Here is a 26,781-nt window from a genome sequence, read left to right as displayed (position 1 = left end):
TTTTTATTTTTTTCCCAAAGGACTTGCAAAAACTTGTGTTGTGTTTTTATTTACTTTTTTTCAGTTTTTGGATGAAATATTTATTAACATGGGGGGGGGGTGGCAGGATCTGGTGACTTCCAGAATCTGATAAGGACCCCCCTGCAAAAGGCCAGGGTTGTGGGGAAGGGGCCCTTGTCCCAATCAACATGGAGACAAGGTGCTTTGGGGGGGGCAGAGCACCCCCTGCCCCAAAGCACCCCCCATGTTGAGGGCATGTAGCCTGGTATGGTTAAGGAGGGGGGGCCCCAGGCTCATTTTGGTTTTTTTTTGGAGCGAGGTTTCCCCTATAATCCATAGCAGACCTAAGGGGTCCCCATGCTGTTTTTTTTTTTTTTTCCATTTATTTTTCATTGCCAGCATTCTTTTGTTTACATTCAGCTGTCAGTGGGGAAACGCACTGACAGCTGATGAGTCATCAGGTGTTAAGGATGCGGCAGTCGACTTCCCGGTACACTCCTTAAACAGGAAGTAAAGTCTGTCGTTTTTTTTCTTACCTGGAAAGTAAAGGCATAATGTGCTAGTATGCATCGCATACTAGCATATTATGTGACACTTACCTCCAAGCGAAGCCTTCATCGTCCCCGTTGGAGGCCGTATCCACCTTCGCCTGTCTTCCTTCCAGGTCTGCGGACTCCGGCTGTGCTACTGGCCGGAGCCGCGTGACTTTTAAAAAAACTTTTATCAGTCTGTTAGGTGGGCGGCGTGTAGCAGCCATATAATGCATGCTCAGTGCATATGTGTCTGCTTAATCTGGATGTAAAAAAAAAAAAAACGTTTTTCCTTCATATTTTACTGTGACATACAGTGTTTAGACACTGCTGTTCTAATCTGCTATTCTAAAATCACCAATTTAAGAGGGAAAAAATTTGGATACTGTTGTTCTATTCCGCTATTCAATAAACATCCATTTAGGGAAAAAAAATTAAATTGCGGCCTAGTCTGCATATATTACTGCGAGATACACCTGTTGGATACTGTTGTTCTATTCCGCTTTTCAATAAAAACCCATTTAGGGGGGGAAAAAAATTGCGGCCTAGTCTGCATATTTTACTGTGAGATACACCCGTTGGATACTGTTGTTCTATTCCGCTTTTCAATAAAAACCCATTTAGGGAAAAAAAAACAGCCGAACACGGACATCCAGGTGTTCGCTCAACTCTACTTACTAACATTTGATTTTACCCCTTTTTGCATAGACTGAATATGCATACAGTTTCACAGGATAAATAGTGGATAGCTGTGGGATTTTTTTTTTTTTTTTTAGAAATACACCCCTTATTCTTATGAAGAATGATATTATTTCAAAGCACAGCTATCCAAAACTCCATATAAAATATACATTCAATAATACAATAATTGGGTATTTTGTAATGATTACATAATGTGCTTTACTTTTGATATCTTTTAGTATTCAGTGTTTTACCTTATACATATTGATTGATAAAGGTGATAGAACCTCACAATGATTCCAGATAATTTTTACCACCTTCTGTTGCAAGCATTTTGACTTTGCACATGTGCAGTGTCATTCACCACATAAGCAATGAAAGTTACATGTTGCAAACGAGTAATCAGTAAAAAGTTTAAATTATAAATTGTCAGCAAAAATCTCTTAAGTGAATGTCTGTTCGAAAAAAAATAATCACTATCCTGGGCAATTCAAACTGAGTACATCAAAGACATGCATAATCAGCTCCAGGAGAGAAGGCAGGGCCACGTTCGTCTTATACAAGAAAAAATAAAGAATTAGCTGTCTATATTTTATGAACACTGCATGTCAATTGCCACATGCAGTGTTCATGAAAGGCAAGCACTGCCTATTTTTTTTTTTTTTTCATATACTTAGTTTGAATTGCTCAGGATTGTTACATACTGTATTTATTGTAACTTCTTGCTAACCTTGTATCACATATGTGCGATGACAGGGAAGGTGGGCCTTAACCCCCATAAGCCGCACATATGCATTAATGGTGGCTGAGGTTTCTATTCTGAGAGCATGCTCACTTTATTTGAGCCAGCCATACAATTGATCGAAATCCAGCCAGTTCAGCAGGCAGCAGACGAGTTTTGATCCATGTATGGGCAGGTTGGTTGTAAAAAAGTCAATCTATCAATCGACGTATGTAAAACCAACCTGTTGGAAAACTCTCGATCAGCACTGCCGACTATAGCTGGCAGTGGTGATGAGTGTATTCTGATGGCCTTGTTCACAACCAACCTGCCCATACATGGATCAAAATAGCCAGCAGTGGTGATGAATGTATTCTGATAGCGGGGAGGGATTCCCCCATCCACAAATGTGTGGATGGGGGAATCAAGTCTAGTTCAACCCACAGGTTGAATAAAGAAAAAAGGACTGGTGTATGGCCAGCCTTAGCTCTCACAAACAACTCCAACTCACTGTTTATGGGTAGGAGTCAGTGGGACGGGTTCCCAACCATTTGACCAATGTGGCAGACAATTACATTGATCTTATGATGTGTGAAGTCCACCCTTCCTCAAGACAAAGATAAAGGGCCATTGGAAGGGGCTTCATTCAGCCAGAACAGAGAATCTACAGTGCAAGCTGATGCTTTTCACCCTTACAAACTTAATCATAGACCATCCCTATGATTAAGCCCATAAATGTTCAATGCCTTAGAGCGGGGCAGTCTATTGGTAGGGACTCTCCAGGTCTTTGTTCTGGTTGAATAAAGCTTTTTATGAAGAGTAGAATCATAGTTGTGTGCGTGGCCTTGTGATTGATGTAGCAGTAATACCTGGAGCAGGCATGGGCTCTCTTCAGCCTCCACCTTGTATATAATGAGTAATTATAGCTGCCACATGTACAGTACATATTAAATAACAAGCTATACCTTAACACATTGCACATTGAAAGAACTTCCAATTCACTTTTTTAGGACTTTACCTTACAGCTTGGGGTAGGAATTGCCAACATGTATACATGGTGCTAGAGTGGTACATCATCATATGATATAGGGACTTTGGACTTGATTTGACCAGATATACCGAAGAAACATCTGTGTTAGAATAATATGCTAAAAAATAAATAAATACATAAATAAATAAAAGTGGTAATTCTTCAGGATCCACTTATCAGGCATGTCATACATAATGCTAAATATCTAAAATTGAGCAGTTTTTGTTGCAGCCACATTGAAGTCAAAGGTCAAACATATTTTTAGATAAAGATAAGAAGGTTAGAACTTCTGGTTGTTTTTTTTTTTTTTTCTGGTTAATTGTGTTCTTTACAACTCTTTTGTGCCAGGAAATAATGTTCCTCTCATCACATGGGAGGAAAAGGAGTAAAGCCAGCCATCAAACTTCTGCAAGTTCAGCAGGGACCGGCTGAATTTTGATCTACATTTCGCGAAAGGATGTTTGTACAGATGTTGATCTACCAATCTACTCTTATACACCTGCCCTGTTGGGTTTTTGATGCTCGGTCAGCACCGCTGGCTATAACTGGCGGTGCTGATCAGTATAATCTGACAGCAGGGAAGTCTCCTCGCTGTCAGAATACAAAGGCACAGCTAGGAGGATTCCCCAACCTCCTTAAATGTGTGGCTGGGGGAATCAAGTCATTTTTTATTTAACCAGCTGGTTGAACACAGAAAAATAATCATCTATGGCACATGTGTCAAACACAAGGCCCGCGGGTCATTTTAATGTGGCCCTTGCGCATCTTCTGCAGCTGTGGCACCTCCCTTGTCTCTGTCCCCACCTTGTTTCAGCAGTCAGCAGCAGAGAGGATGACAGAACTCTTCTTACAGATTCTGCACCTCTCTGTTCACTTGCAGCACCCCCTGGTCTCATCATTCAGCAGACTCTGGCAACTGACTCCAGCCTTCCTCTGGTCCTGCTCCACACTCTGCACTTTCTGCTTCCCAGCTTCTTCCTGACAGCAGCACAAGGGGGGTGCACTCTGATGTAAGGGACGATAGAGGAATCTTGACTTCTGATGGTGGGGGGAGGGGGCTCTTGACATCTGCTTAGAATTATTATGAGAATAATACAATTCTAAATCAGTTGAAAGGAGGGTCGCACACCACTGTCATTATCCATAAGAAACTTTTCTGACAGAATACCATGGCAGAACCAGTTTCTTGAGGATGAGACCAGTGGTGTACAACCCTCCTTTTCAGATTTGCATCACCTGCTACAGGAGTGTGAGTGGGCACCATGCCGGTCTGCACCTGCCATTCACAGCCTTAGTCTTCAGTTGTTAATAAAACTAGTAATAATTGAATACAGAGGCAATTATTGAATATGATATCGAGTAAATACATTTATATAGTCTTACAGATACAGACAGGCCTTTGAGGGCAACCATAATGTTGATGTGGCCCGTGATTAAATTGAGTTTGACACCCCTGAGCTTTGGCCTGCTTAAGGCATATGCTCCCCCATTGTCAGAAGTACTACACCTTTCCTCCTGGATGCTGAAGAGAGTAAAGGGGTATAAAGAAAAGATAATTGTGTGTTGCTGGTGTGGCGGCAAATAAATTGATTCTGTTGCTTTTCATTGCATGGGCAAAACACAGGTTTATTGCAATTAATATTCATACACACAAAGTCTCAAATACATCCCTTTGAAATATTGATGTTTTTATGCCTGTAACCCAATCTGTCATGTTCTATAAACCTGCCTTGAACTAGACACAGGTACATTTGCCTCATCCCCAATATCAAGTAGTTGCACTGGGTTTAATTAAACTTTAAGTCTACCTATTAAATTGTAAGTATGTCTCAAAGTGATTAAGGAAGAACTTTAATTAAAAAATATTTCCCCATCCCTGTGCGACAATGCCACTAGAAAGAAGACGGATTTGTGATTGACAGCTCTGGTCTCAGGTGCTCAGGAGACAGCGCTGTCGTTCACAAAAAAAAAAAAAACATGCAGTCTGCGTGTCTTTCCCATATGCAGCCAAGCCAATGGATGACATAGTCATCCGATTGTGTTAAACAGCCGACATCTCTGATCGCTTATTCATAATAATGAAAGTTCACACAGCACTGTGGCACTGTTTAATCCACTGGCCAGACTGTGTATGTGTAAAAGCAACCACTCATAGACTCACAGCATCATAAATACATAAATAATAGACACACAGCACCGCATATCTGAGTGATCTGTCACTATTATAAATGGACAATCAGTGCTACTTACCGTATTCATTTATAATAGTAAAAGACCACTCAGAGCTGTGGCTCTGTGTAATGAATCTGCAGCTGCTTTTACTTCATACAGGGCACCAGCAGATATTTTACACAGAGCTAAAGCTTTGAGCAATTTTTTACTATTATGAATGAACAAACAGCATTAATTGTTTATTCCTAATAGAGACAGATCATTTAACTACTTCAGCTCTGGAAGGATTTACCCCCTTCCTGACCAGGCCATTTTTTGCGATACAGTACAGTGTTGCTTTAACTGACAATTGCGCGGTCGTGACACACTGTACCCAATTAAAATTGATGTCCTTTTTTTCCCACAAATAGACCTTTTTTTTGGTGGTATTTGATCACCTCTGCGGTTTTTATTTTTTTGCGCTATAAACAACAAAAGAGACAATTTTGAAAAAAAAAAAAAATATTTTTTTTACTTTCTGCCATAAAACACAAAAAAATTTAGAAAAATCAAACTTCTTCATAAATTTAGGCCAAAATGTATTCTACTAGATGTTACTGGTAAAGAAAAAAAAAAATCCCAATAAGTGTATATTGATTGGTTGGCGAAAAAGTTATAGCCAAAACCAAATAAACACTGAGCTAAGAGGAAAGCTGCTAGCACTTCCAGGCTTCCAAAACAAAATAATAAACAAATAGTGCAGTGCTAATCACAGCAGATAAAAACACTGATTATTAAAATGATGTTATATGAGATAAATATACAAATCATATAAGTCCATATAAGTGATCAAATCCAAGAGATAAAAAGGGGTAAACGACACCACCATTCCCAGGATAACCACAAACAGATAGTAAAAAAGGGTGACTGGAAAACCAGGAAGAAAACTTCACACCCTATGTGATAAGGTAATCTCCTTACTGGATTGCGGGGACCACTAAGTTATAAGCAGTGTCATCTTAAGAGCATCAAAGGGCCCCGGGCAATGCAGTGCACTGGGGCCCTGTCTAAACAACCACCCACAAGAATAAAAATTCAAATTATCGATAAGGTGATATTTACTGGTACAGCAGTGGCAGGCTAATGACAGCTTCCAAGTTGGGCGGCTGGGTCCGGAAAACACACACACGGACACACAGGGACGGGAGTCAGACTCGACTGTCCTGTGTGTGCCTGTTTCCATGGAAGCTGACAGACATTCCTGCAGTTGTGGGTTCCCCCTCCACGGCCCAAGTGGCCTGACAGCAGCGCAGGGCCGACAGTCGCTTGCCACCTGCTAAGTTCAGCTGCAGGATGCACACGGAAGTCGGGACTAATGCTTGGCTGGGGCTGGGTCGCTGGGCAGGTGGGGCCCCCGGGCAACTGCCCAGCATGCCCGTTCGGTAAGACAGCCCTGGTTATAGGCGGTCAAATCAAGCAAAAACATCCATCCATAAGCAATAGAAATGGTCATCTGTCCTCCAACAAATCGAGGAGTGGACCACTAAGTTATAGGTAGTCAGATCACGCAAACAGTCGATCATCCATCCATAGGCAATAAATAAGGTAATTTGTCCTAACACTCATGAATCATAAAAGTTAAAGAAGAAATGCTCCCATAGTGCATTAAAAGACATCACATTTATTGTGTAAAAGATCGATTGCACTTAGTGGAAGTTGAACATATGCAAGAGTTCAAGAGAAAGTGCTGCGGCGTTCCTGCGGGCTTCTGGGAGGGAAACAACTAACCTCCAACCAGAATCGAGAAGCGTGATGTCATCACCACCGTAGACCACGCCCTACATGTTTCATCATACGTGACGTTGTCTGCGGTTTGGGTCTTCTTTAACTTTCATGATTCATGAACTTAGTGGTCCACTTGATTTGTTGGAGGACAGATGACCATTCCTATTGCTTATGGATGGATGTTTTGCTTGATTTGACCACCTATAACTTAGTGGTCCATGCAATCCGGTAAGGAGATTACCTTATCACATAGGGTGTGAAGTTTTCTTCCTGGTTTTCCAGTCACCCTTTTTTACTTTCCGTTTGTGGTTCTCCTGGGAATGGTGGTGTCGTTTACACCATTTTCTCTCTTAGATTTGATCACTTACAGTATCTCACAGAAGTGAGTACACACCTCACATTTTTATAAATATTTTATTATATCTTTTCATGTGAGTACACTAAAGAAATTACACTTTGCTACAATATAAAGTAGTGAGTGTACGGAATTTATAACAGTGTGCGTTTGCTGTACCTTCAAAATAACTGAACACACAGCCATTAATGTCTAAACCACTGGCAACAAAAGTGAGTACACCCCTAAGTGACAATGCCAAAAGTGCCAAAGTCTCAATATTTTGTGTGGCCATTATTTTCCAGTACTACCTTAACCCTCTTGGGCATGGAGTTCACCAGAGCTTCACAGGTTCCCACTGGAGTCCTCTTCCACTCCTCCATGATGACATCACAGAGCTGGTGGATGTTAGAGACCTTGTGCTCCTCCACCTTTCGTTTGAGGATGCACCACATATGCTTAATAGGGTTTAGGTCTGGAGACATGCTTGGCCAGTCCATCACCTTTACCCTCAGCTTCTTTAGCAAGGCAGTGGTCATCTTGGAGGTGTGTTTTGGGTAGTTATGTTAGAATACTGCCCTGAGGCCCAGTCTCTGAAGGGAGGGGATCATGCTCTGCTTCAGCATGTCACAGTGCATGTTGGCATTCATGGTTCCCTCAATGCACTGTAGCTCCCCAGTGCCAGCAGCACTCATGCAGCCCCAGACCATGACACTTCCACCACCATGCTTGACTGTAGGCAAGACACCCTTGTCTTTGTACTCCTCACTTAGTTGCTGCCACACACGCTTGACACCATCTGAACCAAATAAGTTTATCTTGGTCTCATCAGACCACAGGCTCCAGTAATCCATGTCCTTAGTCTGTTTGTCTTCAGCAAACTGCGGGCTTTCTTGTGCATCATCTTTAGAAGAGACTTCCTTCTGGGACGACAGCCATGCAGACCAATTTGATTCAGTGTGCGGCGTATGGTCTGAGGCACTGACAGGCTTCCCCCCCTCCCCTTCAACCTCTGCAGCAATGCTGGCAGCACTCATATGTCTATTTCCCAAAGACAACCTCTGGATATGACACTGAGCACGTGCACTCAACTTCTTTGGTCGACCATGGTGTTGCCGGTTCTGAGTGGAACCTGTCCTGTTAAACCTCTGTATGGTCTTGGCCACTATGCTGCAGCTCATTTTCAGGGTTTTGGCAATCTTCTTTTAGCCTAGGCCATCTTTATGTAGAGAAACAATTCTTTTTTTAGATCTCAGAGAGTTCTTTGCCATGAGGTGCTATGTTGAACTTCCAGTGACCAGTATGCGAGAGTGAGAGTGATAACACCAAATTAAACACACCTGCTCCCTATTCACACCTGGGACCTTGTAACACTAACAAGTCACATGACACCGGGGTGGGGGGAGGGCTAATTAGGCCCGATTTGGACATTTTCACTTAAAGGGTGTACTCACTTATGTTGCCAGCAATTTAGACATTAATGGTTGTGCGTTGAGTTATTTTGAGGGGACTGAAAATTTACACTGTTATACAAGCTGTATACTCACTACTTAACATTGTAGCAAAGTGTAATTTCTTCGGTGTTGTTACATGAAAAGATATAATAAAATATTTACAAAAATGTCAGGGGTGTATTCACTTTTTTGAGATACTGTATTTGTGCACTTTGAAAATGTATATGCAATTACAATATTTATTTATTCCAAAACAACAGTTTTTGAAGTTATTTTGTATATTTTACTATGAGAACTTTATCATTTGCTCTTATTAGATTATATATTATGTGAAGTAGTTCACCTCTTGCTCCTACACTCTGCCTATTGTGGCTCCTTTTACCAGCACCTGTGGCTTTTTGACCCTCCTGGTGAGCAGTTGCAGCCATTCCTGGACACGCCCCTATAGTGCTGCATTTATTTTCAGTGAGTAGCCACTTTTAGATAGGCTGAAGAAGAAGCGGCTTGCTTTGAAATGTGTTCCTATCTCCCAGCGCACTCCCAGTGATGTCAGGCATCTTCTCCATCCAGGCTCTGGCTTCCTTCCCTGGTCGGGTTGTCTCTCTGCAGCAGCTGCTCCCTCCTGTCTGTGCTCTTCTCCTCCTGCTCACAGTCGAAGCAGGGGATTTCCACAGCAGCTCCAGGCTCCAGAGGCAGCAGCTTTGACTTTTACCGCTTTGCACAAGCTCCTCTTTTGTGAGTGTGTTTTTAATCATTAATAAATATTGTTCACTTTGTTTACTACACTATGGAGGTTGCACTTGTCTTTTCCCTTTTGTTTTGATTTAAAAAATCATTGGTAGACGGCTCTCCATTTCCTCAAGGAATCCTGACAGCTCCTGTGTAGAGGAGAGTGGGGGGCTGTGGTATGAGATCCTCATCATCCTCCCCATGTTTAATGCCTCCTTCCCCCACACCTGAAAGGAGGATAGCAGTGCAGATCAGCTCTGATACAGAATGGCAAACCAAATTAAAGTGGTTGTAAAGGCTGAAGAATTTAAAATGAATGAATTCTCTGCAAAAAGGTTAACAAAAAAAAACGTCCCCCCCCCCAAATACTTACCTGAGCCCAATCTCGATCCAGCTGTGCCCAAGAACAGCGGTGTGATGGACCCAACCAGGACAGGGGCTTTTGGAGGGGACTGCATGGTAGCCTGTTGCCTACTGACTATGGGCCCTGGCATTTGAGGGAGCTACAGGAGTTCAGGAAAATGTCCTCTTATATAATGCAAGATGACATTACCACATTTAACTGTCAAGGAAGCCATGATGGTCTCTGCCAACTTGAAACTCAGTGAGAATATGTATGTTAAAGGAAAGCTGGTAATGATATTTGGAAAGGCCTGGGTCTTTTTGAATACTGGCGCTGAACTGTCTGGGTGGGCACTGACACCTAGGCTTGTCTAGGTGACTAGTTGTTAATTAGCTTACTGTTTATTTAGCCTACTGTTTATGTTAGCTGTTCATTGGATCTACTGCTATTACAGTATTGCAGTACTGTTTACAGTTTGCATTGTTTGGGATAATGTTATGAAGCTCTTACCTGATTTTGTGTTGGTTGTATATATTCTGAGTGAGTTTACAAAAAAGTCAGTTCCAGTTTGCATCTAAGTTATTGTTAATATCTAGTTCTTTGGTGCAATATTCAGCTATAATACCTGGCTCCTGGGTTCCAGAGTGGAGGAAGCCGTATCTTGACGGAGGCAACCAGACTTGCTGCCAGACGGTCCGTCACAAGCGACTCTCTCCTCTGGACTCAGTAAGAGCAGTGGTGTCAGGGTGCAAGGAAACCAGACCACATGAAGATGCAAGTAAAATAAAGCGATTTATTTATGCAACAATAATAATCACACAGCAAGAGAGAGGAGCAAAATCAAGAACAGCCGGGGTCAAGTTGGGAAGCGGGTAGTCATCCAAGCCAGGATCAAGTCCAGGCTTGGATGACTACCTGAGTCAGCCAAGCTGAGATAGAGTCCAGAAGCGGGTAGTCTGCCAAAGCCGTGTTGTTGTCTGATGCGGGGTCATATGCCGATGCGGAATCCAGAGCCAGGAAGGTCGTCAGCCAAGGCAAGTCATGCACAGAGAAACCACAGAGACCAGAGGACTGCTAGCAGTGATGCACCTTGGAACACAAACGCAAGGCTAAGGTCTGAAAGCCATCAGGTAATATATATAATCAGGTGTGCAACATCATCACTAAGCGACGCCCAGGCAGCAGACGAGTGATGATGCAAACAGAGTTAATAAGAGACCGCAGACTGCACATGTCCAATATGAAAAAATATAGTGCAGCGCTAAAACGGTCAATAAGGGTAGATAAAAACACTAAAATCACATAAAATCACATTAAAGTCCATAAACCAGAATCACTGTAGAATAGGAGAAGGGTATAGTCCATAGATGAATTCCAGGGAAAACTGCACAGTGCCTTGTCTAAATCCAAAAGTAAGGTGCTCTCACTCAGTGTACACAGCCTCCACCAGTGATACTAGCCTCTCACCTGAGGGCTGTGAAAAAACAGCCTTGAACAACAATCAGCATAGCAGCGTCTCCACACTAGATCATCGAATGCTATGGGTGTCCCCTTCACTCAGAGTCTTTCATAAATCTGGTCCTGGCAGATCAATTCATTCTTTGTAGAATTTGATATCTTGAAAATGTTTGGATGTGCTGTCAGGACACGCTTGAATCTCTAAGCATCCTTCCCTGTTGATGTCAGCAGACCAGGAGCATAAAACAATCGGTAATCTTTCTGGATAATAAGTGCAGGTGATTGCAACACGGCTGGAAGCGAGCACGGCTCCGTCCTCCGACCGGACTGCTGGACTGCGGGTGACGTCACAAACTCCTCCTTCCCTCCAAGATGGCTGCCAACAGGAAGGGAAGGTAAGACCTTGACAGTACCCTCCCCTCAACGGCCCCTCCTCGGCAGTGCAAAAAACGGTTTCTGAGGAAAGCGAGCATGGAAAACGTGGAGAAGGGTGGGTGCATGAACATTGAGGGAATCCAGAAGCACTCCTCAGGACCATAACTTTTCCAGTGAACCAGGTATTGAACCTGACTTCGGAACAGATGAGAATCAAAGATGTTGCTAATCTTATACTCCTCATGAATGCCCACAGGAATGGGACGAGGGCGAGGGCGAGAAGGTGAAGAAGTATAGCGATTGTAAACCAGTGGCTTCAAAAGTGACATGTGAAAGACATTGGAGATACGCATGCCAGGAGGAAGATCAAGGACATAGGCCACCGGGTTCACCTTAAGGAGGATGCAAAAAGGGTCAACAAAACAAGGTGCCAGTTTTGGAGTGGGCACCTTGAGGTTGAGATTACATCAACCACACCCTCTCCCCGACCTGGTACAAAGGAGCAGATAAACTTCTCCGATCTGCCTGGAGCTTCTGACACAGTGCAGAGTCCTGTAAAGCTCAGGTACAAAACATTTGCCAGCAGGTCTCTCAGTGGGAGCAACAGTTTGGGGAACCAAGATCTGTTCCCCAAGAGGAGAGGTTAGGATATTGCGGATGGCAGCCAGGATATGATCTGAAGGTCCTCCCTGGACTACTCAGAAAACTGGCGAGACAAGGCATCAGCTTTAACATTCTTAGAGCTGGGCAAATAGGAGACCACATAGTTAAAATGAGACAAGAATAAGGCCCATCTAGGCTGACGGAATATGAGCCTCTTGGCCTCCAAGAGATACGTCAGATTCTTATGATCGGTGAGAATGAGAACTGGAACCACAGAACCTTCGAGCAAGTATCTCTACTCCTTGAGAGCCAGGATAATGGCCAAGAGCTCTCTGTCGCCAATCTCGTAATTGCATTCAGCTGGAGACAGCTTCCTGGAGTAGAACCCACAATGAAGTAAGGGTCCACCAGGTGTCCGACACTGGGACAGGAGGGCGCCTACCCCCATCTCAGACGCATCCACCTGTAGGACAAAGGGTAAACCAGGATTGGGATGAGACAGAATGGGAGCTGAAGCGAAAGCAGACTTGAGGGCCTTGAAAGCTTGGGTAGCAGCAGGCGTCCAATTGTGGTGATCGCTGCCCCTCTTGGTCAGATCTGGGATAGGTTTGGCCAAAGAGGAAAAGTTCCTGATAAATTTCCGATAGTAGTTGGCAAACCCAAGGAAACTCTAAATGGAACGAAGACCACTAGGGTGAGGCCTGTAAGATCCTGGCACTCTCAGTGCCTTCCTATCACATCATTTCCGGGTGCGTTCCATCTACCTAAGTAGATGAAGCACATATAGGTGTGTTTCCCTTTAAGAGTGCTGACATCATCATGAGGCGCCGGACTGAACAGCTATTTAAACCACCAGCTTTCACTCACATGTGTTCGTTCAATGTGCCTTGATGCTTACCTGTCTTGTGAAACCGCATGTTCACCTTACCTTGTCTTGTGCTGCCGGAGCTTCCAGCTATACCCTTTACCTGAACTGAACCGGAACCTCGCTACGGATCCCGTATCTCGCTACCGGGTCACTCCTTACTACTGGACTTTGCTACTGCTAACTATCTAGTGATAAGTACCCCACAGGGGATCCCTTACTAACTTTACTTCACTATCATATACTGCATATATCAAGACTATCTCTATCTAAGCTACTCCTATCATCTGCATAGATTGTGAGCTCTTGGGACTACCATCAACTATCTTTGCACTGGGTTACTCTATCTTCTATACATGATTGTTAGAACCTATCTGCATACTACCATCACCTACCACTCTCTTGAATACTATTACTGAGTGTTCACCATACTATCGCCTGTCTCTCACCTCTATACTATCATATATTCTATCACTCCAGGAACATCATATAGAGTGTATGTATATTGCATAACCAGGCTGTGCACGGTGATGAAGTCCTGAGAATTGGATATGTTGTTCAACAGAATCTCTACACGACTACTGAGTGTAACAATTCTGCAGCTGCAAATCCATTCACTAACAAAAAACGCATGAGCGTTACAGATTGAACGAACCTTTAAAAAAAATATGGATTCAGCAGAATTGTCCACTCAAGTGACACAGTTAACACAACAAGTAAATGAATTAATACTTGCTCTTACTGAGGTAAAAGAGGAAAATCAGACATTGAGACAGCAGATAGCCCGTATTTCACAGCCTACTGCCGCTCAACCCCCAGAACCTCTTGTCTTTCTACCAGACAGGTTTGATAGTTCCCGTTCCTCTTTTCTTTTTTTTCGGATGGATTGTGAGCTCCTATTTATCCTTAAGCCCAGGACCTATCATAATGACTTTATTAAAGTTCGTGCTGCCATTAATTTGCTTTCTGGCAAAATGAAAACATGGGCATACCAGAAACTGCAAGAAAAAAGTCTGATCCTAGACAATTGGGAGTCATTTGCAATTGCGATGCACTCCCAGTGTCTCCCCTCCCAAAAATCTACTCCTAAACCTGCTCCAGGTAACCGCAGACCCCGGGTACCTAGGGAAAAAAGAAAACCAAATGAATATGGTGATCCTGCCTGGTCATGGTACAAGCCTGCCTTAAACAGTCAGCCTTGTCACTCTGACACATCTCATTTGAACCCTGATCCTACAGAAATTGATGAGGAGCCTATGGAGATTGGTGCCGTACATACTAAGTTGTCCTTACAAAAAAAAGATCACAGGAGAATCTGTGGCCTTTGTTTTTATTGTGGAGAAGGGGGACATTTCATTACATCTTGCCCAACCCGACCCCATAGGCCTAAGGCTCTCCCAATGGAGTCCAGGCGAATCCGAACTGTCTTCCCTGAAAAACAGCCTGGAAATTACCAAGGCTGTTGCCAGCCCTGTCCCCGTTCTATATCAGAAAAGGACACCCAGAAATTGGCAGATGTTGGTATAGATACTCCTATTTTGGCAAGCACACTTATAGCTTCCAATGAAAACATTGAGATTCTTGCACCTGACTGCGTACGCGCTTCTAATGGCACAGTGGTACGTAGGAAGGATCTAAGGTTATTTGAAGAAGCATTGGTTGCTATGACTACTTCGGATGTTTATGCGTCCGATTAGTGAGGGGTTCATATAGCAGCCTACCTGATCCGATTCTCGTATCGGCAACAAGTCCTATCCGATTCTCACATCGGTTACCAACCTGATCTGATTCTCGTATCGGCAACAAGTCCTATCCGATTCCCACATCGGTTACCAACCTGATCCGATTCTCGTATCGGCAACAAGTCCTATCCGATTCTCACATCGGTTACCAACCTGGTGTGTGTGTTTCCCTTTAAGAGTGCTGACATCATCATGAGGCGCCGGACTGAACAGCTATTTAAACCACCAGCTTTCACTCACATGTGTTCGTTCAATGTGCCTTGATGCTTACCTGTCTTGTAAAACCGCATGTTCACCTTACCTTGTCTTGTGCTGCCGGAGCTTCCAGCTATACCCTTTACCTGAACTGAACCGGAACCTCGCTACGGATCCCGTATCTCGCTACCGGATCACTCCTTACTACTGGACTTTGCTACTGCTAACTATCTAGTGATAAGTACCCCACAGGGGATCCCTTACTAACTTTACTTCACTATCATCTACTGCATATATCAAGACTATCTCTATCTAAGCTACTCCTATCATCTGCATAGATTGTGAGCTCTTGGGACTACCATCAACTATCTTTGCACTGGGTTACTCTATCTTCTATACATGATTGTTAGAACCTATCTGCATACTACCATCACCTACCACTCTCTTGAATACTATTACTGAGTGTTCACCATACTATCGCCTGTCTCTCACCTCTATACTATCATATATTCTATCACTCCAGGAACATCATATAGAGTGTATGTATATTGCATAACCAGGCTGTGCACGGTGATGAAGTCCTGAGAGTTGGATATGTTGTTCAACAGAATCTCTACACGACTACTGAGTGTAACAATTCTGCAGCTGCAAATCCATTCACTAACAAAAAACGCATGAGCGTTACAAGGCCACAGTAGCACAGCTGAAACCTTCTGAGGGTCCATAGAGAATCCCTCAGCAGAAATGATGTAGCCCAAGAAGACAACCTGAGACAGATGGAATTCACATTTCTTAAGCTTACAGAAAAGACCATTCTTGCGTAACCATTGCAGCACCCATCTGACATCCAGGTAGTGTGATTTAATGGAGTCCGAGTAAATCAAGATGTCGTCCAAATAGACTACCACGCATTGCTGCAACATATCATGAAAGACATCATTGATGAACTCCTGGAAGACAGCGGGCACATTGCACAAGCCAAAGGGCATTACTAAATATTTGCAATGACCGGTTCTGGTATTTAAACATGGTCTTCCACTCATCACCCTCCTTGATCCTTACAAGTTTATACGCGGCCCTTAGGTCAAGCTTGGTAAAGACCGTTGCTCTCTTGAGGCGGTTGAATAATTCAGTAATCAATGGAATCAGGTATGCATTCTTGACCGTGATGCAATTGAGACCCCTATAATCAATGCAAGGTCTCAACTCACCCCCCCCCCCCCCTTCTTTACAAAGAAAAATCCAGCACCCACTGGAGAAGTCGACTTGCGAATGTGCCCTTCGGGCAGGCGCATCCACCACGTACTCCTCCATGGCCGTAGTCTCTGCAACAGAGAGAGGATATACCCTGCCACGAGGGGGAATGGAACCAGGTTGCAAGTCTATGACACAATCGTCGATGAGGAGGAAGAGTACCAGCGTACACCTTGTCAAATACATCTTGATACTCAAGATATTCAGATACTGAATCTGAGGAGGTACAAAGTACCTCTAACAGGCCCTTTGATACAAACAGCGCCACACTGTGGAGACCAAGAGAGGATCTCAACCGACTCCCAATCAAAGGTCGGATTATGCTTCTGAAGCCAAGGGTACCCGAAAACAACAGAGTAGTGTGGGGATGATATATTCTGGAAACAGACTGACTCCCTGTGAACAGCCCCTATAGCCATGTCAACTAGAACAGTCTCGTAGGTAACCTGTGCTGGTTGCAGAGGTCTGCCATCAATAGCCTCGATGACCAGTGGGGCTGCAAGGGTATGGCATTCACAGCAGCAAACATACTGTCAAAAAAGTAACCGCCAGCACGGGAGTCTACCAACGCCTGGGTAATCACCAAGCCTGCTGCCCAGGAGAGAACATCTGTGATTAGCGGTTTATCTTTACAGGAAACTGAGCACGAGGAAATTCCACCTAAGATCTGCCCCCGACAGGATCTTCGGTGCGAGCGTTTCCCGGATGGGTAGGACAAGATTTCAGGAAATGTCCACCAAGGCCGCAATACAGACACCGGCCCTCCCTCCTCCTAAAGCCCCACTCAGCCTCAGAAAGGTGAGTGAACCCTAGCTGCATGGGTTCACAGCCAGACGCACCATCCCCAGGAGGCGTGGGAGATGAGGGAGGAATGGGTGGGAAAGAAAACGTAGGAGCCAATCTGGTAGGATGCCTCCACAGACGCTCCTCAAATGATGGTCTCTCCCTGAGCCTGGTATTGATCAAAATCAGGAAGGAAATGAGAGCCTCAAGCTCATCAGGGAGATCCTTGGCCATGATCTTGTCCTTCAATGCATCGGAAAGACCATGAAATAAGACCGCCACCGGAGCCTCATTATTCCAGCCCATCTCTGCTGCCAGGGTACGAAATTTGATGGCATACTTGGCAACGGTTCGAATACCCTCTTGAATGGACAGGAGCAGCTTAGCAGCAGAAGCAGAGCGAGCAGGCACATCGAATACCCTACAAAAGGAGGCAACAAAACTCGGGTAATCGGGAATCACGGAATTATCATTCTCCCATAAGGGATTTGCTCAGGCCAAGGCCTTGTCCGAGAGCAATGAGATTAGGAAGCCCACCTTGGACCTGTCAGAGGGAAACGCCTGAGGAACCATGACACTGACTCGGTTTACCCCCATAGTGCTGTGACTTCAGCTGCAGGAGCAGGAGCAACAACCGGAGCAGCAGCGAGTGCAACAACAGGAGGAACCACCGGCCTAGCAGCACCAGGAGCAAGGTGTGCTGTGCGTGCAAGCAATGTCTGCAATGCCTGAGCGAACTGACCCAAAAGGTTGATTGAGCCTGGTAACCAGCATGGGAAGCGTAGGAGCACCTACATCGTCAGGATTCATGGCCCTTGCGTACTGTCAGGGTGCAAGGAAACCAGACCACACGAAGATGCAAGTAAAAAAAAGCGATTTATTTATGCAACAATAATAATCACACAGCAAGAGAGGGAAGCAAAATCAAGAACAGCTGGGGTCAAGTTCGGAAGCGGGTAGTCATCCAAGCTGGGATCGAGTCCAGGAACAGGTAGTCATCCAAGCCAAGATAGAGTCCAGAAGTGGGTAGTCTGCCAAAGTCGGGTCGTCATCTGATGTGGGGTCGTCTGCTGATGCGGAATCCAGAGCCAGGAAGGTCGTCAGCCAAGCCAAGTCATACATGGGGAAACCACAGAGACCAGAGGACTGCTAGCAGTGATGCACCTTGGAACACAAAAGCAAGGGCAAGGTCTGAAAGCCATCAGGTGATATATATAGTCAGGTGTGCAACATCATCACTGAGTGAGTACAGACAGATGATATTATCATCTTTTCCTAGACATTCGAGGAACACATAAAACATTTGAATTGATCGTTGATCAAAAACACCAAGCACGCCAGGGGAAGCAAGCTGGAGTCCAAGTGATAACACATCCCATACCAGGCAGTGGGGCAGCCTTTCCCATCTACCCTTGTCTATGACCTAGTCTCAGAGGGGCCCAACCCAATAAAAAAGAGACTGCATCGAACATGCTGAGACCTTGTGTATTAGGGGGGTGACTGGTCCAGGAGGCTTGCCTAAGACCAGGATGTGTTTGACACTGCAGACCTTCCCCTGGTGCAGAAAGCTCCAACTTTCTTTCCTACCACCCATCCAACTCGAGTTCCTGGCCTCCCAAAACTTAGAATCTGACGACTTCGCTGACGACAGCTTGGAGGGCCCATTCACCCCATCCATTACCACAGCCAGTCTTGACTTATCCAAGGACCTCCCAGCGGGCTTAGGTAAAGAGAAAGTAGAAGACACCCCTGGTCCCTTGCCTCTAATGCCCCAGAGTCACTACCTGAGGAACCTTTGCTGAAAACCAAGAGAATCGTCGCCCTTTGCAGTCTAACCGTGGGGAACTCCCTGTAAAATACTCTGACTATGTTGTTTAAAACTGTTTATTGCTCTCCTTAACTATATTCACTCTTATTTCTTTAGCCCATATTATTGTTATTTACATATTGCTGTGATGCCGAGAACAACATCTGTAAAGAGGGAGAGAGTGTAATCAGCGAGTGGGCACGCATGAGTGCCCCCACAGCAAACGCGTAGGCATGTGCAGTCTACTTTCTCCACTGCAGGTGGCACTATCTGCAGCGGCGCTGTAATTGGGGAGGAAGTGAGGAGGATAATGGTTCCTCTATGGTTTCCTGGGTCACCGGGGAAGCTATCCGATTAGATACTGCCACCCCATATGACTCTGGCAACCAGCTTGGGTGAGGCAGACTCTTTTTAAGGCCCTGGTTTCCAGGCTTGGCAAGAGTAGGGACCATTAATCACCTGTGAGGGACAGTACTAGTGCTAGGGAAAGGTTCCTGATAAGGAGGGAAGGTGTAGGGTCTCACCTGATCTGGACACCTCCCCAATTGGGCAGAAAATGTCCAGACTGCATTCTGCTCCCTCTCTACAGATGCTGTCAATCTGTCTGGAATCTACTTCTTCACATTGTTGGTAATTGTGAGTGCCCCCAGCTGGGTAGCTTTCCCACCGGATTTGTTGAGAACTGTTGCTACATTACTTAAATATAAAATATAGATGAAGCTGGAAAAGGAGATTTTAAAAGGTGCCAAAAGACGTATATTTTGTATAAAAATATCAAATTTTATTTTAACATTTTAAAACCAACATTTCACATATAAAACCATCATACAATATCCATGCAGCTATGGTACAGGTACAGTAACTTCAGCTCTATACGTTTTGCCAAACTATGGCTTCTTCAGGATACTTTTAAAATTACTGCATATATAATCACTGTATAGTGGACCAAAAAGAATATAATAGGATTAATGTAATGAACCATACGTCAACAGAATTTTTCAAGGAGATATCAGTGAAACCACAGAGAATGCAAGACCTAGGAATCGCCACTCTATTACTAAAAGTTGGGGTCATGCCAGAGGAGCATAGTCACATCCCTAACAATCAGCTGTAAGTCAGTCCTTGGCATCCAATATTAGATTCAAGATATGCTGCTACAAGACATTTGAGTCCTATTTAATGGTTCAAGGTAAAGCATCAGGCATCTTGTCTCTCCTGAGACAGTTTTACATTGCACCCCACTGTGTGAATTACTGCCGCTGCACATGATGCACCCCACCTACAAGCGGCTTGCTATGGGGGCACTTGTGGGGGGGAGCCAGTGGTCACAATGATACCCCTGCGTCAGGGCAAATGTTGCCTCTGAGTCAGTGGTCAATGGAAATGATGCCCCTGCTTCAGTGATCAGTGGAAACGGTGCCCTTGTGTCACTGGTCAGCGGAAACAGTACCCCTGTGTCACTAGTCAGTGTAAACGGTGTCCCTGCATTGCTGGCCAGTGTTAATGGTGCCCCTGTGCCACTGGCCAGTGTTAACCGTGCTCCTGTGTTGCTGGCCAGTGTAAACGGTGCTCCTGTGTGGCTGTGTCACTGGCCAGTGTAAACGGTGCCCCTGTGTCACTGGCCAGTAGAAACGGTGCTCCTGTATCGCTGGTCAGTGTAAACAGTGCCCCTGTGTCGCTGGCAAGTGTAAAAGATGCCCCTGTTTTGCTGGCTAGTGAAAATGGTGCCCCTGTGTCGCTGGCCAGTGGAAACAGTGCCCTTGTGTCGCTGGCCAATGGAAACAGTGCCCCTGTGTCGCTGGCCAGTGGAAGTGGTGCCCCTGTGTCGCTGCCCAGTGGAATTGGTGCCCCTGTGGCGCTGGTCAGTGGAAACGATGTCCCTGTGTCAAGTTGTAAAGTATACAGCAAATCAAAAAATGCCTTTGGTGTCTTCTTTAAATGTAACCCAGTAGCTGATATACCTATTACAAAACTTGCCCTGGTCTGGTTCAATAATCACAGATACAGCACAGGAAATGTGAGATTTTTACAGGGTCTGCATAGTTCCCCCTGGCACTGTAAGGAGATATCCTGGAGACCCTGATGTAAGGGGGAACTCTGTGGACTCTTATGTAAGGAGGAGGGGCTCTGGTGACCAAAGACCCACTTACATCACAGTACCCTTTTACATCACAGTCTACAGCAATCCTATTTACTTTAGGGTCCACTGTGTTCCCCTATACATCAAGGTCTGCAGGGTTTTATTAACCTGACATTCATGTAAAAGAAGAAATATGTGTTTTGTCTTTTTGTTATACCTTAAGCACATTGTTAATCACACTAGCTACACGCTTGTAGTCTAAGTATTGATATTTGCACTGAAAACTATCATTTTGGCTACTTTTTGAACTGTCAGTAAAAAATAGTGGCTCTGTCAGTAAATTTTACGAAGTTGGCAGTCCTGTTAGTATTCTATATGCTATAGGGCTGATATATCTATGTAGCACTACTCCCTTGGGAGCTGCTGATTACGGGTTGCCCTGGGTTACCGTTAGCAACAACATGACAGTTTGACATTTTCCCCAGTGTTTTAGCTCAGTCAGGAAACAGTCCAGTAGCTTTGGTTTTTGTGTTTTTATTTGGAACTTGGATAGGAGAAGGAACGAGTGGGATACTCCGACTTTATACAACTATGCACAATTGGCTGGGACGACATAAAAATGCTGAGTAACGCTGAGTAAGGCTAGTCACGGCTGGCCGCTGCTTCACTTTGCCCTTAGCTGTGAAGTTTAAGTGAATGAGCTTTCTGAGGTAATCTGTACTGTACTGCTGAAAAACTTCAGGGCCCTTCCTGGCACCCCCTTTGTTCCTATTCTTCAGGGTCAACTACACGGCACCCCCTTTACTGATAAACTTCCTGTGTGAGCTAGCTCCTTGATCCCCTGACTTCTCTGGAGTGGTCCCCTCTCTTAGGCAGACCCTTAGGCAAAACTCCATATACTCACGAAAATGTTTTTCCCAACAGTCTCTGCCAGCAGATATACTTGTCAGTGCTCTGGATCCTCTGCAGCTCAGCTCCACACACCTGGTTCCCTAGGCCGACCGCCTGAACCACCTTCCTCACACCTACAGGAGGAGAGACAGCCATCCACCTCCTCCTGGGACTTTGCTCCCACCAAAAGACACCCTGCCTCATGTGCTCCCTGCTTTTATCACCAATCCCATGATGTACCTCTCCAGGTGCCAACCCACTGGGACAGTTACAAAAGCTTGTGTATCATTGGCCAGGTATCCTCCACTGTCCAACAGGCCTCCCTATTGGACACAGTCGGGACACTCCCTCAGACCAGATGAGACTGAGCACAGAGAGCAGGCCTAACTAAAGATCAGACTCCCCTGATAAGCAGCAGGAGCACTAGATGCCTTTACCTAGCACCTATCTAGGAGGGTGCTACATCTATATATACTGTATATATATATATATATATATATATATATATATATATACACACACACACACGCAGTATCTCACAAAAGTGAGTACACCCCTCACACTTTTGTAAATATATTTTTATATCTTTTCATGTGACAACACTGAAGAAATGACACTTTGCTACAATGTAAAGTAGTGTACAGCTTGTATAACAGTGTAAATTTGCTGTCCCCTCAAAATAACTCAACACACAACCATTAATGTCTAAACCGCTGGCAACAAAGGTGAGTACACTACACCCCTAAGTAAAAATGTCTAAATTATTTCCAAAGTGTCAATATTTTGTGTGGCCACTATTATTTTCCAGCACTGCCCTAACCCTCTAGGGCATGGTGTTCACCAGAGCTTCACAGGTTGCCACTGGAGTCCACTTCCACTCCTTCATGACGACATCACAGAGCTGGTAGATGTTAGAGACCTTGCGCTCCTCTTCCTTCCGTTTGAGGATTCCCCACAGATGCTCAATAGGTCTGGAGACATGCTTGCCCAGTCCATCACCTTTACCCTCAACTTCTTTAGCAAGGCAGTGGTCATCTTGGAGGTGTGTTTGGGGTTGTTATCATGTCGGAATACTGCCCTGCAACCCAGTCTCCAAAGGGAGGGATCATGCTCTGCTTCAGTATGTCACAGTACATGTTGGCATTCATGGTTCCCTCAATGAACTGTAGCTCCCATGACATTCCCACCACCATGTTTGACTGTATGCAAGACACACTTGTCTTAGTACCCCTCACCTGGTTGCCGCCACACACGCTTGACACCCTCTGAAACAAATACATTTATCTTGGTCTCATCAGATCTGGAACATGGTTCCTGTAATCCACAGGACATGCTTCCAGTGTCCTTAGTTTGCTTGTCTTCAGCAAACTCTTTGCGGGCTTACTTGTGCATCATCTTTAGAAGGGGCTTCCTTCTGGGACGACAGCCATGCAGGCCAATTAGATGCAGTGTGCAGCGTATGGTCTAAACACTGACAGGCTGACCCCTTCAACTTCTGCAGCAATGCTGGCAGCACTCATACATCTATTTCCCAAAGACAACCTCTGGAAATGATGCTGAGCACATGCACTTAACTTCTTTGGTCGACCATGGCTAAGCCTGTTCTGAGTGGAACCTGTCCTGCTAAACCGCTGTATGGTCTTGGCCACCATGCTGCATCTCAGTTTCAGGGTCTTGGCAATCTTCGTATCGTCTAGGCCATCTTTATGTAAAGCAACAATTCTTTTTCAGATCCTCAGAGAGTTCTTTGCCATGATGTGCCATGTTGAACTTCCAGTGACCAGTAGGAGAGAGTGAGAGCGATAACACCAAATTTAACACACCCGCTGCCCATTCCCACCTGAGACCTTGTAACACTAACGAGTCACATGACACCAGGGAGGGAAAATGGCTGATTCTCCGTTTGGACATTTTCACTTAAAGGGTGTACTCACTTTAGTTGCCAGTGGTTTAGACATTAATGGCTGGGTGTTGAGTTATTTTGAGGGGACTGCAAATTTACACTGTTATGCAAGCTGTACACTCACTACCTTACATTGTAGCAAAGTGTAATTTCTTCAGTGTTGTCACATGAAAAGATATAATAAAATATTTTGTGGGGGATGTACTCACTTTTGTGAGATACTGTGTGTGTGTGTGTGTGTATATATATATATATATATATATATATATATATATATATATGTATATGAGTACAGCATAAATGAGTACACCCCTTTTGAAAGTAAGATTTTAATTCATATTTCAATGAACACCAGAACAATTTCCAGAATTTTGACAAAACTGAGTTTTATACAACACTTGTTTAGCTCATTACATGAAAGTACGGTTATTAATATAACTTAGATTACAAAACCTGTAGTTTTACTCAAAATAGTTGATACAAAAATGAATATACCCCACAACAAAAACTACTACATCTAGTATTTTGTATGACCTCCATGATTTGTAAGAACGGCACCAAGTTTGCTAGGCATGGAATGAACAAGCTGGCAATATAATGTAACATCTACCCTTTTCCATTCTTAAGCAACGACCTCTTTTAGAGCCTGGATGCTGGATGGAGAGTGATGCTCATCTTGTCTCTTCAGGATTACCCATAGGTAATTAATTGTGTTCAGATCAGGAACATACTTGGTCAGTAAATCACTTTCACCCTTTTCTTCTTCAGAAATGCAACAGTGGCCTTAGATGTGTGCTTTGAATAGTTGTTATCTTGGAAAAGTGCACGACGACCGAGGGCGCGGAGTGATGGTAGCATCTTCTCTTTCATTAAAGAGCAGTACATCCGTGAATTCATGATACCATCAATGAAATGCAGCCCCACAGAAGGACACAGTTGAATTCTTGTTAGGATTTTGTTGTCTAAAATTTAGCTTTGCTCCTAAGGCTTTCATTGGGGTGTACTGAATGAATTTGTTAACCACTTGCCGACAGCCCCTCACAGGCCCCTCACTCGCTTACGGACCCCCCCCCCCATGCGAGTGAGCGGCAGACCGGATGTCATTCTCCCCTGTGTAACAGCACAGATCATACGGTCCTGCTATGTAGGACCATTGATCTCTGCTGTTACACACACAGCCACATCCAATCACAGTAAGAATCACGCCCATAGGGACACACTTAACCCCTCCCTCTCAAATAAAGTTAACCCCTTCACTGCCAGTGTAATTTTTACAGTAACAGTGTATATGTATAGCACTGATAACTGTAGAAATGTCACAAATGTCAGTCAAGGGTCCGATCTGTCCACCGCAATGTCGCAGTCCCGCAAAAAAAATCACAGATCGCCACCATTACTCGTTAAAAAAAAAAACAATAAAAATGACAAAAATCTTTCCCTTAGTTAGTAAACGCAATAACTTTTGCGCAAACCAATCAAAATACGCTTTTTGCGATTTTTTTTTACCAAACATATTGTAAAAAAAAAAATTGGCCTAAAATGTTAAAAAATTTTGATTTTTAAATTTTTTTGGGGGGAATTTCATATAAAAAAATGTGAAAAATATTGTTATTTTTGCAAAATTGTCGCTCTTTCTTTGTTTATAGCGCATGATCAAAAAAATCGCACAGGTCATCAAATACCACCAAAAGAAAGCTCTGTTTGTGGGAAAAAAGGACGCCAATTTAATTTGGGTACAGCGTCGCACGACCGTGCAATTGTCTGTTAAAGTCACGCAGTGCCGAATCGCAAAATAGGCACTGGTCAGGAAGGGGGTAAAATCTTCCGGGGCTTAAGTGGTTAAGAATAATACTCATTTGTGTGTGCATATTAATAAATCTTGGTTGCAATCAATGATCCATATTTGTGGAAGTATTTTGTAATATAGTGTCCAATAGAAAATGTTGATTATGAAAGGAAAGTAAAGGTTTTCTGACAAATCTGTTGGGGTTTACTTATTTATGCTGAACACTGTATATATACACTATATTAAAATACTGATGAAGAATGAGCTAGAGATTAAATACATTTACCAGGAGTTTGCACATACAATCAGACAACAAAAGGAACAAAGCAAGAACACAACCAAAGATCCAAATACAAATGCAAGGAATCAAATCGGAAAATTCTACAACATAATCAGGATAACAGGAAACACAGGACTGGAGCTGGGACATGGACTGGAATATCAGAACACACAGAACTAGCTGCCTGAAATCAGAGACTGTAGAGGATAGAGGGAATCAGAGCACCTCCAAAATGAAACAAATGGAAAAAACAATAGGAATGTCAAGAACAAGTATTGCCAAAACCAGTGCTTCCCAAAGTTGGCGATACCATCCCCTGGGGGGTGCTGGAACAATCCAGGGGGGTGCCGGTAGCCTCGGGTGTAATTCATACATATTTCATCTGTAGCCAGGAGTGGACTACCATTATCTGACACTGCAGACTTACTTTCTGCTCTCAGATTATAAAGGGATCTGCTGAACAGGCCCACACTCTTTTGCTTCCCGGGATCCATCAGGTGTGCATCAGTCTGCCGCAGGGGGAGCAGACTGCGGCCTACTGCACACCACCTAGCTGTCTGCAGGTGGGACAGATGACTATTGCTGCATCGCGGACATCCCTGAGGTATCGTGGATTGAGTGGAAATGGCTGAACTCACTGAGAAAGCAGAGCACAGCCATCTCAGTGTCCCACAGCGTGGAGAGTTGCCGCTGCCTGTTCTTCCAGGACTCATAGGAAGGACATCAGGATTGGTGAGAGAGCATCTGCTTAGAGCCCAGTTACCAGTTACTACAGTTTCCTTTAGACACTGAACACAGACACTCTACGTCTGGATCAGTTAGTGAATCATTGATAACCAGAACCGGCGATTCTGCATTGCCTGTTTCACACTGTGCTATACTGGGAAATCATTTGTTCTTTGAGCTACAACTGCCAGTGAAGATCTTAGCAAGGCCTTTCAAATTAAACATTGTGAAAATGTAAACTTAAAACCCGCGCTAGAAATTATATTGTATAAAAT

At 44.2% G+C, this 26,781-nt stretch overlaps 1 protein-coding gene across 1 annotated transcript in view; it reads right to left on the bottom strand.

Moving 5' to 3' along the window:
• Positions 1-26,781, bottom strand: part of LOC309546493 (acetylserotonin O-methyltransferase-like) — an 84,218-nt gene that overhangs the window by 32,722 nt on the left and 24,715 nt on the right. The window contains exon 3 of the mRNA XM_082246232.1: positions 2,951-3,080. Coding sequence (XP_082102358.1) covers positions 2,951-3,080 — 130 coding nt within the window. The remainder of the gene's footprint in view (positions 1-2,950; positions 3,081-26,781) is intronic.

This window comes from Pelophylax lessonae (genome assembly GCF_965119305.1).
Source record: "Pelophylax lessonae genome assembly, chromosome: 2".
NCBI lineage: Eukaryota > Metazoa > Chordata > Amphibia > Anura > Ranidae > Pelophylax > Pelophylax lessonae.
The sequence above is the reverse complement of the archived record's forward strand: the minus strand, read 5'-3'. Positions and strand labels throughout refer to the sequence as shown.